The 17,224-nt window shown below is 46.4% G+C and overlaps 1 protein-coding gene and 1 non-coding gene across 2 annotated transcripts; one reads left to right on the top strand and one right to left on the bottom strand.

Annotated features, from left to right (window-relative positions):
• Positions 1–1,516: 1,516 nt before the first annotated feature.
• LOC125520366 (phosphatidylinositol:ceramide inositolphosphotransferase) lies at positions 1,517–5,613 on the top strand. The gene is made up of 12 exons (XM_048685275.1): positions 1,517–1,950; positions 2,056–2,145; positions 3,232–3,318; positions 3,413–3,481; positions 3,851–3,931; positions 4,010–4,081; positions 4,196–4,256; positions 4,341–4,443; positions 4,542–4,637; positions 4,787–4,833; positions 4,926–5,071; positions 5,294–5,613. The coding sequence occupies exons 1-12, from the start codon at positions 1,918–1,920 to the stop codon at positions 5,372–5,374; spliced, it is 966 nt and encodes a 321-aa protein (XP_048541232.1). The 5' UTR covers positions 1,517–1,917; the 3' UTR covers positions 5,375–5,613.
• A 744-nt stretch (positions 5,614–6,357) lies between these two features.
• LOC125520375 (uncharacterized) lies at positions 6,358–10,138 on the bottom strand. Its single transcript, XR_015604759.1, has 3 exons — positions 10,024–10,138; positions 8,980–9,521; positions 6,358–7,154 (listed from the first exon to the last, which is right to left on the bottom strand). It is a non-coding gene; the product is annotated as an uncharacterized LOC125520375 (transcript).
• Positions 10,139–17,224: the final 7,086 nt, after the last annotated feature.

The following is a 17,224-nucleotide window of genomic DNA, read 5'->3' as shown; positions in this document are numbered from 1 at the left end:
GCGGAGACAACGTAGCGAGATGCTCATCTACACTTTCATGGGCCCTTTGGAAAGAGAGGAACAAACGTGTGTTCACAAGACGTCGCATGACTCACCACGAGGTGGCTATTCTAGCCTTCAAGGACATCAAGCAATGGGAGTTAGCGTTCGCCGGGGCCATGCACCCTTCGGGCATTGGCTGAGTCAGTCTCTGTTTTTTTTCCATTGGGTTTCGCTGCGCAATCCCGCCAAAAATGTGTGCCTCCTTGTACATCATGGTTCACCTTTCTTCCTTCCTATGATTAAAAAGGCAGTGCTCCCGTCGGTTCCTCAAAAAAATGAGAATAAAATCAGAAGATCAAAACACTATTCATTGACGCCCACTCCGCCAAACGACTTTGTCTAAGACCACCTAGAATAAACATAGAAAAAATGAGGCACACGACCTGGCCCTGGCCGAAACTCCATACGCTGTCCATTGACACCGATCATCATCACCCGGGCGAGGACATGACGGGAAGAGCCTATTCCACGTTGTGGATAACACCATGGCCTTACCACCACCGGCTAGACACCTAGACTGAGCCATAACAAAAGTTAGGGTGACCCAAACACCACCTCAAACTAGGGTTCCCCGCACCTCGTTGTGCCAGAAGGCAGCTGGAGGCAAGGAGAACCGATGACGGCGACACCTACGCAAAAACCCTAGCTGCCTTACTTTGGGGACAAGTGGGAGACGCCAAGAGAGTAACGCGTGCAAACCTTTTGCTACGTCATATATGCTGTAAATAGAACTTGGATTCTTTTTACACGAACAACTTTTGATTCGAAGGCGCATCGCTGTCATCACCCTCCCTAACTGGAGCCGAGAAAACCTTGTTGTAATAGAGAGTCGGGAAGTCATCGTGCTAAGGCTTCAAAGAACCAGCACACCAGAACAACAACCGCCGCTGATGAAGTGAAGCGTAGATCGAAAGAATCCAACATGTAGACACATGAAGGCAGATGGGATCCAAGCAGGTCCACTGAAGACAAACAATTACAAAATCCCGTGAGATTCTTTGAAGACACACCTTCACATACCCTCCGACGACGCCAAACGGACCGGCTCGCCTTCATGAACACACCTTCAAAGCATGTGCTCTCTCACCTGTATGGGTCGGGGACTTTAAGGCACAGGAGACGGGGTAGATCGGCGGGAGGTAGGAAACCCTAAGCCCGTGAAAGCCCCCTTCTTTCTAGTGAAGAAGAAAACGACAATCAATAACTAAACCTGTATCTAATCCCACTGATTTAAAAGAGTTGTAAAGCTACGCAAACAAGCTCCATTGAAACTTTCAAACTGGAAAGGCCCGTCGCCGTGGCGGTCTCTCTCGGAGAAAAGGAGAAAGAAAAGCCATCGGCAGGCCAGTATCACGTGCCCTCGCCATTTTTAACTAGACCGTGCCAAAAGGCGGTTGGAAAACTCCACGAGGCCACGACCCCCATCATCCCTCCCCCACCTCCGGCCCGCCTTTTCCCCATAAACCCCCTCGCTCTCCCGCATTTCACAAACTCATCATTATCTCGTTTCCCTTGATCTCCTCTCTTCAACTCCCTGCCGACTCCCAAGTCCCAACTCCCCCAGCCCCCCCAGGTCTCACGCCGCCGGTCGCCGCCCTCCCGCCTCCGCCGCCCGCGAGATCCCCAGAGCGACGGCCTTCCAGCCTCCCCCGTCCGGCCGCCTCCCTGCCGGAGGACCGGAGCCAGATTGCTGGTCCCGCCCCGTCCCGTCCCCCCACTGGCCAGCGCCGTTCTCTGCTCCACTCAACCGGCGACCCCTCCCGCGGACGCGGCAGGCCGAGGCGTGATGTGCGGATCGGAGCATGGACGTGATCGCCTCGCCCAGTAGAAGCTGCAGCAGCCGTCGCGGGAGCAGGGTGTGCGCCGTCTACTGCCATGACGATCTACCTAGCTCGGGAGGCTTCCAAGGTCTCCTCTCCGCTGGATTCGGCGATGCCTTCCGCCGCCTCCGCCGCGTGTGCTTTTCTTGGCAGCTGCGAGGATTCACAATCCCTTTTTTTGGGGGCTGTGCAGGTATGGAGGAAGGTGTGCGCGGAGACGACGACCGAGCTGCCGATGCTTCGCGAGAAGTGGCCGCTACTCCTCGCTGGGATTGTGTTCCAGGTGAGCGCCCCGATCCAGTATCCCAGTGTCCGTCGTGCGTGTGAACTTATTAATTTCGTTTTGGCTAGTGGTGCGCGTTTCAGTATTTAATAATGGCTTGTTAATATGGGTACTTGTCATAACAAATTTGCCCCTTTTGGTAACTTTCCTGCATTATCTAATTATTAATCCTGTTTTTTTCCTGGAATTGGGACGCCCTTAGGCTTGCAGGTTGTTAAGCATTTGTAGCAGTGTTTCCTGTTGTAGATTAGACTACATTCTAGCAGTTTTACTACTGATCGGCATAGCAATAGAGGGGCAATTTCTCTATGGAAACTGCTTTGCACCCACACATACACCCTTTGAAGGACATATGCATTGGAAATATTTACCTTTTTACTGTTTAGTTTGAACCGCTGATACGATTGTTATGATCTGATACACCCCTGATAATTTGTTGTCGCTTGTGTGTATCGCGGGAATAATTGGTCGTCGAATAGTATAATGAGCGCGGGTAAGCATCTCGTTCAAATGTTTGTCGCTGCTGGAGCAGCATTGTCGTGTGATTTATGTCGTGTTGTAGAGATGAATTGTCGTGTTCTGCATCGGTCTATAACTTATATGCATGGATAATATTTGGTTTGTCGACTTGTTGTCCTCTCTAGGTCATTCTCAAAATTAATTTAGATTTATATTCCTGTAAAAAAAACGCCTGGCATTGTGCATAGAAAATTAATCCTGCTCTGTTGTTGTGAATGTTTCATCGGGCTTTACCTTCTTCTCTGTGATTGCATTCGTCGAACCCTCCTTAAGTGTCAACAAGTTCTGCTGGTGTGTTCACAAGCTGCATATGTCTGCCAGAACCAGAATCATATCAAGTAACCTGCTTTGAGCATGCTCGGACTAACACAATTCCCATTCGTTAATATTGTTTCTTCCCCTACAGTCCATTTACTATCCTTTCCTTTATTAGTGTGATGGACATTTCCTGATTGTCCACTTCAAAGTTTTCTTCATTTAGTTATCTAGGATCACCTATTGTGTTATGCTTGACAGTTGATTAATATATCACTTGGAAATTCATACAATAATGTTCTTTATAATCAGTATATTCATGGGCTGGCTGCTCGAGGAGTGCATTACTTGCATCGGCCTGGACCACTGCTCCAGGACCTGGGATTTATGGCCCTTCCAGTACGTGGATTTCTTTTATCTTTTGAGAGTATGTCAATATGTCTATTAAGTTGGTATAATTTCATTACAGTGTTTTTTTGCTGCTTTGTTTTAGGAGCTTGGACAAGACAAAAATTATCTTAGTGAATGCACATTTGTTTTCATCTTCTTCTCCTTTTTTCTGGTAGGTAATTCTTATACTCTACTACTTGGTTTGACTACTTCTGCCTACCTTATATCCCTGTATTCCCATGTGTTCGTTCGTTTCTTTCCATATGTTTAGTTAATAGTTCATTACACATAACCTGAAAAACTCCAGATTAGTCATTATTTCTTGAGTTTGACATCTATGATTCCAACAGAAGGTAGGCATTACGTGTTGTTTGATATCATTGTTTTCCAAAAAGGACTAGGTGGTTAATATCCTACTTAATTGTGTCATTTGTTGTTCTTCCTTATTTTAGGCTTTTATTATGAATTTCCCCTGTTTTTCTATGATGGTGTTAACCAAGGCGGGTACTACAAAGATCATGACATTATCTTTTATATGCAGTGGACCTTTCATCCTTTTATTTATCATAGCAAACGCTTCTACACCATCCTAATCTGGCGCAGGGTGCTTGCTTTTTTAGTTGTGAGTGCATCCTCCCTAACCATGTATGTATACAATATTTTGCATGCCCAGATAAGTTACTAAATATTGCTTCTCCAGGCTTCACAGGTTTTAAGGATCGTTACATTTTATTCAACCCAGCTCCCAGGTCCAAACTATCACTGTCGCGAGGTAGCCCTTGTTTCACCTTAGCCAATTTTCGCATCAGCTCTTTCTCAGCATTGCGGCCTGGAAGAACCTGTCGTTTAGTCATACATGGAGTCATCTATAGCTTTGTATTTTTAGGGCTCAAGTATGGCCACTCTTCCACCACCCAATAATGTGCTTGAAGTGCTCCTAATTAATTGTAAGTTCCTTTTCATCATTGGCTTGACATTTTGTGCAAAGTTCCTCTAACTTACCATCCAGAGCTTTGTATTGTTCATTGCAGTTCCTCGAGGAGTAAATCTTGGGTGTGGTGATCTTATATTTTCATCCCATATGATTTTCACTCTTGTTTTCGTTCGAACATATCACAAATATGGCTCAAAAAGGTTATTGTCGTGCCCATGCTTGGCTTGAAATTTACGAATCTCTGTCTGGTAAATCCCATGCCCGAATTGGAATTGAACTGGTGGACCTTGTATTGCAGGTTTATTAAGCTCCTTGCCTGGATGATGGCTATAATTCAAAGTCTCCTTATTATTGCCGCTCGCAAGCACTACACCGTGGATGTTGTTGTTGCCTGGTATGATAGCTTACATTTGGCCTATCAGCTGCTCCCTCTGTAAACAAATGTAGGACGTTTTATTTAAACTGCAAAAACGTCCTACATTTGTATACAGAGGGAGTATTTTGCTGCTGCTACCTGTCTTCTAAGAGTTACTTTGCTCACAGGTATGCCGTTAATCTAGTCGTCTTCTTCGTGGACACCAAGCTCCCAGGTACTGTTCTCATGCCGTCACGAATACGATTTGTTGTGATTTTCTATCTGTGGGCACCTTGTAACAACAGGCTTTGTGGACGTCTTGTGCAGAAATGCCGGACCGTACAAACGGGTCGCCCTTGATTCCGCTGAGCAACAAAGATAAAGATGGAAGGCCAAAGGATGAGAAAGACGTGAGGCTGAAGGACGAGTTCCATAAGCTGTTGAACGGGAACCATGGGGATGCGACTGATCGGGTACGGCATTAGCTCTCAGCACTGAACATTCTAGGGTTTTCGGCCCGATTGATCATCCATCTTAAATTCGAACTGCCTTTTTTTTTGAAAGTTAACTCCCTTAAATTTTAAAGCTTGCACCGTCGTTGAGCTGAGCTTGTACCCATGGAGGCACGCCGGGCTGCCTGTACTCATTTTGCTGCCACCTTTTGGCTGACGCGCGTCTGTCTCTGACTGTTTCAGCGGCAGCGGGTGCAGATGAACGGGAGGCACGCCGAGGAGGACATGAGCATGCTCTCCGACGCCACGCCCAACGGCACATGAGATGAGCGGGCGTTTTGTCTCGGCGCGCCCAAGGAGAATCCTGTGGGCGACCCTTTCTGTATGCATGCATGCATGCTCGAACCGAAGCAGCCCCACCCGTCGTTCAGCTGAGCCACCCTCCATTGCATTGGCTTGGCCTTCCCTTCAACAACACCACCAAAAAGATTGACGATGAATGTGGGTGTAATGTATATATCGACCGACCAGCTTAATTCTATGATCACCTATCGATGCATTCATGCCGATTCGCCGCCGGCCCGACGGGCTCGCTCCATGCGTGTCGCGTGGCGCGGTTGGATGAGTTCCATTCATTCTGTTTGCGCGGGGCCCGTGCACGGCGACGGAGGCGTGGTGCTCCACCCCAGTAGCGTGTGGCCGCGAAAGAAGGACGCAGACGCAGCAGCCCGGCCGCCCATGCCGCCGTTGGGTTTGCGTGTCATTCGTTCCCTTCCCGTGCCTTGGGCCCGCCGCGACCACGCTGCTGTTTCCTCAAATGTTGGTAGGGCTTTCACCTTTCCCCGCCCTCGCCTCACCCGGCGCGGCCGCAGGAGCAGGCTGCAATCGCGCACAGCGCTTCCATTTTTTTCGCCGATCCGTTTGCATTTATGCCCGGCCCAGCTCGCGGCACAGTGCTGCCACAGCACCTTCAAGTACGCCCTGCTACACGTATGAGTGCAATTTATCATTGCGCGGTCCTCTGAGTCCTGCAGCGTCGTCTCACCAGATCCTATGCCTGCACACACCGACCCAATTCAGTGCAGTGCAAAGAGGTCACGGCCTCTGCCTGCTCTTACACACCGACCGAATTGTGGCAGCGTGGGTCACCCATATCGGTCCAACACTTGCAACTAACATACTACACTTACATTATACAGCAACTAAACATATAGTAGTAGTAAAACTGAAATTCAAAACAACAATGTTCTTCACAAAAACACCTAAAAAATAACACAAGTTTCTACCATCATTTCCACGCGCGCATGTGAGCTCAAGCATTTCACAACATTTTATCTTCCACGCGCGCAAGTTTCTACCATTATTTCCCACAACATTGTTCGGAACTGAGCTGGCGCTACATTTATCTTCCCTAAGGACACCTCACCTCACCTCATCCTGTTTATCAGGACTATAAACACTGGAACAAAGGGTAGGCATACAGAAATCTGCACTGACTGCACACAGATCACACCAACTCACAAGGCAAAACGCCAAAGCTAGGAAATGGCAACACTAACATAATCCCGTTCTTCTTCAAACCAAGACAACAATAATCGCGGAACAAGTGAACAACAACGCATCTTCTAATTCTTCGCCGCTTATCTTCAACTCCACTCAAATCTTGGGGCAGGAGGGAGATCCTGATCAGGGTTCCTTTCGTACTACGGAACACCGATCAAGGCAAATTTAAGGCCGCCGCGCCGACCATATATTTGTGTACCTCTTCACAGCTTAACTTCACCTTTTAGCCTGTTTCTCCAGATTTGTTGAACCTAACCCACATGTTTGCTGCCGTAACGGCCTTGGAGCTTTTTATTGAGGGACCGTCCGCTGCGAAACTCACCCCGGGACGTTGAAGTGGAAGAGCCATGAGATGACGAAGGCGAAGACCATGCATGCCAGAAGGAAGTTGAGGAACCGGTGCCCTTGCCAAAACCTCCTGCTTTCGTTTGGAAATGCATGCCCGGCCGCTGTGGTGTTCGATTCGTTTGATTGCTCGACGAACTCCGGATCGCCTAACACAACCACATTGCATGCGGTTGAGCTGCAGATCTCACAGGTCCTGGGCAAAGAGAAGGGAGATAAATATTTTAGGTTCATCATCCAGATTCAAATTGCACATAGGTATCTTTGCACTTGAAAACGAAATAATCCTATAGGGTCATCATTAAATGTTCTTTGTTACAGCAAAAGGTACTAGGTAGATGATGCTTGAACCGTGCAATAGCATGCTAGCAACCGTAAGAAACCTTAGGCAGATAGACACATCAGCGAGTCTGGTCCTCTTATTCTCTTAACACAGGAACGACATAAAAGTTGCTAAATACTCCCTCCGTATCAAAATATAAAATGTTATTTGATACTCCCTTTGCATCAAAAAATGTCTTATATTTTGATACCGAGGAGTAGTTCACTATATGATCTGAAGTTCTCAAGATTGGAATAAAAATCAACCCACTAAGTTTTGATGTAGTTGCAATCACACGACTATATAATTTCAATCATAAAACAATGAAATCTAAAATTGCCAACTTCTATTGAAAAAGTCAGCACTAGAAACTGAACTGAAATGATGAAAATGTTACGTGGCTAGCTTCACACGGTAAGCATTGAGTGCAATGATTCCTTGAATGACAGCAACATTGTACGAGTATGGGGGAAATGTGCTGCTATGCTGTACACTACGTGCCAATATGCCCCTCAGTGGGTTACTCAAACTCCTCCTGTTAATGCCAATGTAATTAAGAAGCCACTAGTAATGTTCCTGTTGCCAGCTGCAATATTTGGTTGTGGTCTAACTAATTTTAGTGGAACATCTTGTCCTTTTTAAGGTAATCTACAGTGAGAACTCCTACAGCATAAACTGCATCGTTTGGGAAAGAGAAATACCCCAATTAGCCTATTAGCAGTTTGCATAAATAATTTTACATCGCATGATGAAGCTGTCACACCGAAGTAAAATTTTGGAAAATAAGCAAACAGTTCATTTTTTTTCTTTATACGGACCGATTATATGACGAACGATCACCAGACATTTGATAAATTTCATTTTCCATAATAGTTTGTAATGCTGAGTGCCTTCTACACTTTGATGTAACTGATTCAGTAATACTCTGAGCTAAGAAAAGCTATTATGTTTTTTCTAGAACCATAGCCCCCCCCCCCCCCCCCCCCCCCCCCCCCCCCCCCCCCTCTCATACTCCAACTGTTATCACCAAGGTTCGGCGCAAAACATCATGATTCTCACCCACCTACAGTTCCATCAGAACAAACACTTTTGTAGTGGGAAATGTCACCTGACCTACACCACCAAACAGAAACACATGTCTCACAGATTCGCATCAGACCAAGTCAATCCATTAAGAAACAAACTTGGTCAACACTCAACACTCAAGAACAACAATTCAGGAGAGGGAACAGATGAGTTTATGTGAGAACGACAGACTGAAGAACAGATCCTACTTTCATCCCCCTCCAATGATCTCAACATTTCCTAGTTCCTACAGCCCTATACATACCCCTACTAATCGATCCAGCACTTTGCCTTTTCCTCATCGTCTGCCTCCCTTTACCTTTACCAATGTATAAAGAAACAAAGAACTAAAGAAAACACCACCCCATAAGATTCCTGAACCATGTGTTCATCCACCCAAATGCACCATCTTTCAGAAAAGCCAAGCAAAATTCAGTTCTTTACTGTTGCACCGAATGCATAAATCCCTGAAACGAAAACCGTGCCTGCAACTGTTCGAGCGTCATGCCTAATCCAATTAACTAATTGAACTGAATTGGCAGTTTATTCAAGTTAATTACTGAGCTAGCAGACTGAAAGAGTAACCATGGGGAATGAATTACTGAGCTAGCAGACTGACAGAGCAGGAGCTTACTTGTTGCCTCTGATCTTGAACCAGGTCTCGGCGCACTGCTTGTGGGAGTAGGAGAGGTCGCCCTTGCAGGAGCAGCCGAGCGTGATGCCGGCGCCGGACTCGGCCGCCGCGCTCTCCAGGCCGAGGTGGCAAATGCGGCAGTTCTTCTCGGCCTTCTCGGGGTCGGGGCTGCTGCTCTTGGCGCTCTCGCCGCCGAGCCCGGCCTCCAGGTCGACGTCGTCCAGCGAGCACTCGGACACGCACGACGACTTCCTGAAGTGCCCGCCGCCGGCCTCGACGTCCGCGTCGCTGTCGGCGCCGCCGCAGGAGCTGGCGCGGGTGGAGGCGCACCGCGAGATGCAGTCCTCGAAGGCGGCGGACTCGTGGCGCGAGTGCGAGGGCCCACGACCGGTCCTCCGCGTCCGTGAAGTACTGGCTGCCCTCCTCGTCGTCGTCCGCGTACTCGTCCGCGCGCCGCCGCTCGCCGAGCTCGATGTCCTCGACCTCCGCGGCGCTGGCCGACTGTGCGCCGCCGCCGACCATTGTCCCTCCTCCTCCTCAACCTACCCAAACCAAAATCCCAAGAAACGGGGCGAGCCATTTCAGCCACCCACAAGATCAAATCACACCAACCTCATCAAGAAACAGAGGAAGAAAATACCAGCCAAAATGCCGCCGCCCCGAATCCCGCCGCCGGCGACGCGACGGCAATGAAATCAATCCGCGTCGAAGATCAAGAAGGGCGCATGCAATGTGATCGCGAGAAACGGTCCGGCGAGGGCTGGGCCGGCCCCGGCTAATGCGGCGACGCACGCTGAAGCGGCGGGGTTCTCGTGAGGTTTCTTGATCCATAACCGCAGGAAGGGACACGCAACGAGACAAGGGCGGCCGGGGGAATAAAGAGTGGGCGGATTGTACTGGCAGTGGCCACGCCGCACAGTGAGGTGAGGGGGGGGGGGGGGGGGGGGGGGGGAGGAAAAGACGGGTTCTGTGCTTGTCGGGAGGAGGAATAGGAGGAGGGAGAAGGAGGAGGAGAGAGTGTGGGAGGGGTTTGGCTCAGCTCACCGTGGTCTTATGGCCATGGCCATGGGTGATGAGATGGGTCTCATGGAGAGGAGTGCAGCTGAAGATTGCTCCTCTGAATCTTTTTTTTTTTTGCGGTGGGCCTCCTCTGAATCTGTGGTGTATGGTGTCTGCTGAGCAGCGGGTTTATTTTATTTTTCCCTTTTTTTTCAAGGAGAAACCCTAGGCCTCTGTCAACCTGTCATATAGCATCTCCATACACAAAATGAGTAGTTGGATATTGCTTGGTGATGTGGTTTTATCATTACATAGTAAGACTTTTTAGGGCATATAAGGCCTTGTACAACGGGAGGTGCTTAGAAAAATAAACCGAGTTTTCCTGAAGCACCGGTGCCTATTTCTACAGGGTAGACGCAGCGTCTACCCTGTAAAAATAAGCACCAATGTTTAAGGAAAACCTGGTTTATTTCTCTAAGCATCTTCCTTAAGCACCTCCCATTGTACAAGGCCTAATGGGACATGATAATTGCTTGCGAGATCAGACTCTGTTTTTTTTGGTAGACTCCATTTTAGGAAATATGATAGATAACTCGACATTGTTTATTCCATACACTTCGTATTCCCGTTCGGTGTATACAGCTTCAACAAGCTTTGTGCCATATAACGGCTATGCATTCCTCTAATTTTTTATAATATATACCGGTCTCTTCGTTGAGGGGTTATTTTAACTAGCTACAAGAAATCACAAGGTAGTAAATTATGTTCTTCTTCAATAAGGATCAAATAACTTAATATCTCTGCTTTAAAAAAAACTCAATATCTCTTGTTTGAACATTTAAATGTCATTTCATGTATTTTCATGCATTGCTTTCATTTATCTATGTCCTACTCCCTCCGTCCGGAAATACTTGTCATCAAGATGAATAAAAGGGGATGTATCTAAATGTATTTTAGTTCTAGATACACCCCTTTTTTATCCATTTTGATGACAAGTATTTCCGGACGGAGGGAGTATTATATTTCTCATGTGTTAGTAATTGGCTCATAACGGCATAAGGTATTAGGAAGGAAGAAGCCGGTGATCACAAAGTTTATGTCCTAACTGGGTGGCAGTCTAACATGGTTTGTTTGTTTTTTCTCAAGTGAGTCGAACTATAATTTTAGTTGTTTGGATTTATTGACGCAAAAAAAGCCATAATATTTTTTCGATGCCACACAAGATATTTTCCCTTCAAATGAATCATTCAAAGTTGTTCATATTCCGTATGTCTTGACTTTGTCACGAGGACTCAAATATCCGAAATGTGCATCTTTCTCCTCGTTTCAAACAAATCCTCTCCCGTTCTGCAAAACACTGCCCTGATAATCGGGAAGGGATAGAGGTGGAACCCGCCACGAATGGAGACAAGCGAAACATAGCGTTAAACAAATACTTCCTCTATCCGGAAATACTTGTCCCAAAAATGAATAAAATGGATGCATCTATAACTAAAATAAGTCTAAATACAACCATTTTAAAAACAAGTATTTCTGAACGGAGGGAGTATATCCACCGTGTCCTGACCCCAAGATTATCAATGATTCGGCAATGTGAGTGGCAGATGTTGAGTATTGGCTACTCCATGTCAGTTAAGCATAGTGTATTGGTCACTCCACGCTAGGCTATCATCAATGATTCGCCAATTTTAGGGGCAAGTTATTATAATCCAGGCCTCGTATTTGTTGACTTTTGGTTCGTACGTACGTACGTACTCGATTAATTAATCGTAGTATGATGGTCGTGTCAGGGCGTAGATGAGGCGTGCGCGGAGCATCACGGCCCACCGTGATTTGTTTCGTTTCCGGAAGTGCCATCTCATGATCGATCATCTCGGCGAGGCGCGCTCCGTCCGCACGCCACCGCCCAATCGGCCTGAAGTAGGCTGTTGAGGTTGCTAATATGGTTCGATAATGAAGGGTGCTTTGCGTCGCACTGAAACCGTCGCCGGCCACCGATGCCCCGTTTGGGACGGAGGAGCTGATATCCCATTTCGTTCTCGCCAGCTAGCTTTCGCGTGGAAGTGGAACTATCCGATCGGAGCGTGCCAGCCTTTGGTGTGCGCAGGTCGTGGGATTATTCCCTGCAGGAGCCACTGGGATGCTCCTGGTCAGAACCCAACCATGATTTGTCATGATCTGGTTTTTTGGCACGCTTGTATCATGTTTTTTTTTTCGCCGGGGCGAAGTAAATATGCGCACCCTCCTATCTAGTTTTAGCAGAGGATGTGATGTGTAGGTTGCGTGGAAATTAGTCAGTGGGAGTCTCTTATGGTTAAATTCCCGCCAAAATAAATAAATAAATAAATTAGCCCGACCCTGAAATGCTCTTCTTCTCTTCTCGTGAGAGCGCGGAGCCACTGCTGCGGCTCTACCACAGATAGAAGATGGATGCGATCCCTCGTTGCGCTGGCGCTGGGAGAAGGTGGCAACCGGGGGGCAGGTTTTCCTCAGGAAGACGTGCGTCGTCGCCACTTTACTCGGGTGGAAGATCATTATGTCCCCCGGGTGGACGTGGCAAAGGCCGGCCGCCATGATTCCTTCACCCGCCACGGCCTTTGCGTCGCACGGGAACATGGCCAAGGACACACGTGGCGTACGTACTTGTTGGCCTGGCTTGTCCGGCTAATCGCCGTTGTCTCGTAGTTCTAATCCCAATGTGGCAAATGTTCTATGCGTGTACGTGAGTCAGTGTTGACGTTTGCTGGCGCCGTGTTGCCAACTTGCCATGGAGCGAGAGCGCCAGATCTCATCACCATTCCAATTATAGAAGGAAACACGGCACATGCGTGTGGTTTTTTCGGGCATCGTGATCGGCTTGTGTTTGTGTGCGCCTTTTATTCGGCTGATCTCCTCTTGGACTGTTATTGGGTTGCAAGACAAACTTGAGGGCAAGCACTTGTTTTCTCTGCTTTACACCGTGGTTTCCACGACATTGATACATTACCTTTGGGAATTTTATAGGAATTCTAGAAGATAGAATTCTTATAAGATTTTTTTTCTTTAGAGCCCTTTGGTTCATAGGAATGGGTTCCTATACATACATAGGATTGATTCCTATCCTTCACATTTCATAGGAAAATAAAAATGAGCCTAGACTCAATGAAAAAATTCCTTTGATGTCAACCAAATGACATCTCGTTTCCTATTCCTACTCATAGGATTTGAGATACATGTCATCTCATTTCCTACAAAATTCCCATTCCTACGATTAACGCTGCAGGTGGGACTCTATGTGGGAGTCCCACCTACAATCCACCACGTCCCACCATGTCTGATGTTAAAAAAGTGGACATCCCACCAATTCTAGCATAAATTAGGTAGGAACAAGTGGGATCCCCACCTAACAAATACATTTGCATAAACCTCGTATAGAGCTGCAACATGGTATGAAGATAACTGAGCAGCAGCATAGTATGAAAACATCACACTTGAGATCTACTAAACCTTCAGTTACATATAGGATGAATCGATCGAATCCACTAAACCTTCAGTTACATATACGGATGAATCGATTTACGAGAGGATAATAAGAGTGCAAACCAAGACAACAATTAAAGTTGCAGAGTCTCGACGACGGCGCGACCACACAACTACTGATCAAGTGAAAATGCAAGGCCGAGCACACTAAAATGATGACGAATGCATGAAGCGCATGGCAGGTTGATGATGAATGTCCACAGAGTCTGAACAGAGGACCTGATTCTTGAAGAACAACTCCAGCAACGGATAGGTTGATGACGAATTCAACTTATTAGCTACATGAAGCGCACGGCAGGCATGGTATGAATAGATGTGGTACCTGCAGTTTTGCAGCACAGTAAAATGGTGTTAGAATGAGGTGTATAGCACCTTCGGCTATAAGAATCACATTAGTGCCAGATTCTATCAAGTGAAAATGCAAGGCCGAGCATACTATTTTTTGTGACCGACGCCAGCCAATGAAATTTTACACGTTCAAGTTCAGTATAAATGTCGCGAGACCAATAGGACCAAAATCTGAACCAAATAGCACACATCTAAATCGATAAAACCATACAGGGCCAATGAAACAGGGCCAGATACTAAGGAAGATCTAGTCCAATTCTCAAATTCTAGAGTGTCAATGCCAGGACTATTGGCTATAAGTCTCCAGAAATAAATATCTGACAACCATACACAATCCCTTCTACCACATCTAATCAGTGGCAATACAAATTTTCCATTCCCAAAAGTTACCAAGTTATAACTAATGGAATCACTTGTTGGCTCATTCAGGCTACTCATACTCAGATGAGACTTCAATCGCCTGAATTTGCCTGAATTCGCAATCTCAGGAGATAGTCTCATGTAACCGTGCAGTGGGAGACTACTCAAAGACGCTATTTTTTCACATTTGTAGTATATCGAAACTACCAGAGTTGAACACTAGGACTAAAATACAGTCCCCATAGTGTATATAATAATGTACCAAAAGTGCAAAGTACAACTAGCAGAATTACCTTAGGTGGTTCCAGCATCGTCTTGCTCACCACCATGGTCTCCAACTGTTGGTTCCGCCTTTTGGCGATCTGCAATATTGAAGGCATTCAAAATGAAACATTCAACATGGAAGGTATTAAATAAAGTACGGGGAAATAATTAAAAAGATATTACCAGCTGCTCGAAACCAATCCTCGAGGCACATCAGCGTCTCAACTGTACTCGGGGTCAAACTACTTCTTTGAGCAGTGATGATCCTTTCGGCATTGCTGAATGCAGCCTCTGCAGGCACTGTAGACGCAGACACTGCCAATATGTCCCTTGCTATAGCGGCAAGCACTGGATACTTTGGGGAGTGAATCTCCCATCACTTTAAGATATCCAATTTCTGTCGGCGAGGAAACAGGTCTTCTTCAAGATATCGTTGTAGCTCATTTGAGTTGTGGGATCTTTTCAATCTCAAATGCTTATCCCAGTCATCGAGAGTGCCCTCACCATTGCTGGAATTTAGTCTATATTGGGGGCAGCCCATTAACTATTTCAGAAATTCCTAATAAATCTTAGAGGCCCACTTAGCCCATTTGTGCAAAGCAAGGGATACTACTAAAGTTTAGTCCCACATTGCTAGTTTAGTGGGAGTTGGACCTCCTTATAAAGGAGGTTCTTTCCCCACTTGTATGAGCATGAGAACAAGAGGGATATCCACGCGCGCTCCTCCTCCGTCGCCCGCCTCGCCACGCCACGCCTCGCCGCGCCGCGCCGCGGGTTGCGGGAATGAGCCGAGCCGATATCTACATTTTTGCCACGCAGAGAGACGCACCAGAACCTCTTCCTCCTCTCGCCACAAGTGTGCAAGTTGCTGAAGTCTTTGTATGGACTCAAGCAAGCACCCAAACAGTGGCATGAGAAGTTTGAAAGAACTTTAACAGCTGCAGGCTTTGTTGTAAATGAAGCTGACAAATGTGTGTAATATCTCCATGGTGAGGGCGAGAGAGTTACCCTTTGCTTGTATGTTGATGACATACTGATTTTTGGAACAAATCTGAATGTTATTAAGGAGGTCAAAAATTTCCTATCTCATTGTTTTGAGATGAAGGATTTAGGAGTGGTTGATGTCATTCTGAACATCAAGTTATTGAGAGACGATGATGGTGGGATTACATTGCTTCAATCTCACTATGTGGAAAAGATCTTGAGTCGCTTTGGCTACAGTGAATGCAAGCCCTCTCCAACATCATATGATGCTAGTGTGTTGCTTCGAAAGAATCGAAGAATTGCTAGAGACCAATTGAAGTATTCTCAGATTATTGGCTCGCTTATGTACTTAGCCAGTGCTACAAGACCTGACATCTCTTTTGCTGTTAGCAAACTGAGTCGGTTTGTCTCAAAACCAGGAGATGTGCATTGGAAAGCTCTAGAAAGAGTTTTGCGTTATTTGAAAGGCACTGCTAATTATGGAATTCACTACACCGGGCACCCAAAGGTGCTTGAAGGGTATAGTGACTCAAACTGGATCTCAGATGCTGATAAGATAAAGGCCACGAGTGGATATGTATTCACTCATGGAGGTGGCATTGTTTCTTGGAAGTCTTGCAACCAGACCATCTTAACGAGGTCAACAATGGAAGCGGAACTCACAGCACTAGATACAGCTACGGTCGAAGCAGATTGGCTTCGTCGGCTCTTGAATGACTTGCCGGTTGTTGAGAAACCTGTACCGGGTGTCCTTATGAACCGCGACAATCAAACTGTGATCACGAAAGTGAGCAGCTCAAAGGACAACATGAAGTCATCAAGACACGTTCAGAGAAGGTTAAAGTCTGTCAGGAAAATGAAAAACTCCGAAGTTATTGCATTGGATTATATCCAAATGTCTAAAAATCTGGCAGATCCTTTTACTAAGGGTCTATCACGTAATGTGATAGATAATGCATCGAGGGAGATGGGTATGAGACCCACAATATGAGTTGTTCACAGTGGTAACCTATTCTTTGTGATCGGAGATCCCGTGAATTAGATGTGGAAGACAAGCTGTTGGTCAACTGAGAGGAGAGTATCCTTACTATTCACAATACCACTCCATGAAGATGCAATACTCTCCTAATCTGCATGGCAGGTTGATATATCTTAATGTGTTCTAAGTGGCTCATTAAAGCAGAGATGTTATCCTGCAGAACATCTTTTGAAGAACACACCTATATGAGTCTGATTGTTAAACGTCGCAATCTATGAGAGTAGGGTTCTCTCTAGTAAACTCATGAAAGGTCTCGGAGTATGACGTATAAGCTCCACCCGCGGAGAAGACCCACGGTGGCCACATATCGGTCAAGGCTTTATGTGAAGCTAGATTCGCAGAAAACTTGCAGTTCAAGGCACAGTCCACTGTTCAAGTTGCTTACTAGTGTAGCATAGAGTTCTAGGTGGAAGTTCAACTTAACAGTCTCCACTGCAGTACCGGTATATAAAACAGTGTTTTGGAACCAAAGGCAAATTTCTGTGTGCCTCTGGGATCTGGTGGGGGATTGCTGGAATTTAGTCTATATTGGGGGCAGCTCATTAACTATTTCAGAAATTCCTAATAAATCCTAGAGGCCCACTTAGCCCATTTGTGCAAAGCAAGGGATACTACTAAAGTTTAGTCCCACATTGCTAGTTTAATGGGAGTTGGACCTCCTGTTGGGGAACGTAGCAGAATTTTAAAATTTTCTACGCATCACCAAGATCAATCTATGGAGTCATCTAGCAA

Source organism: Triticum urartu, chromosome 1A, assembly GCF_056163025.1.
Source record: "Triticum urartu cultivar PI428250 chromosome 1A, HENAU_Tu73, whole genome shotgun sequence".
NCBI classification, from domain to species: domain Eukaryota; kingdom Viridiplantae; phylum Streptophyta; class Magnoliopsida; order Poales; family Poaceae; genus Triticum; species Triticum urartu.
This window is presented reverse-complemented; position numbering and strand designations above follow the sequence as displayed.

What these genes read in the sequence shown, in the direction of transcription:
- LOC125520366 (XM_048685275.1), top strand. Translation starts at nt 1,918, where the DNA reads ATGACGATCTACCTAGCTCGGGAGGCTTCCAAG. An exon ending in GGGTGCTTGCTTTTTTAGTT is followed by an intron (nt 3,932 to 4,009) that starts GTGAGTGCATCC and finishes TTGCTTCTCCAG; the next exon opens with GCTTCACAGGTTTTAAGGAT. An exon ending in CACAAATATGGCTCAAAAAG is followed by an intron (nt 4,444 to 4,541) that starts GTTATTGTCGTG and finishes CTTGTATTGCAG; the next exon opens with GTTTATTAAGCTCCTTGCCT.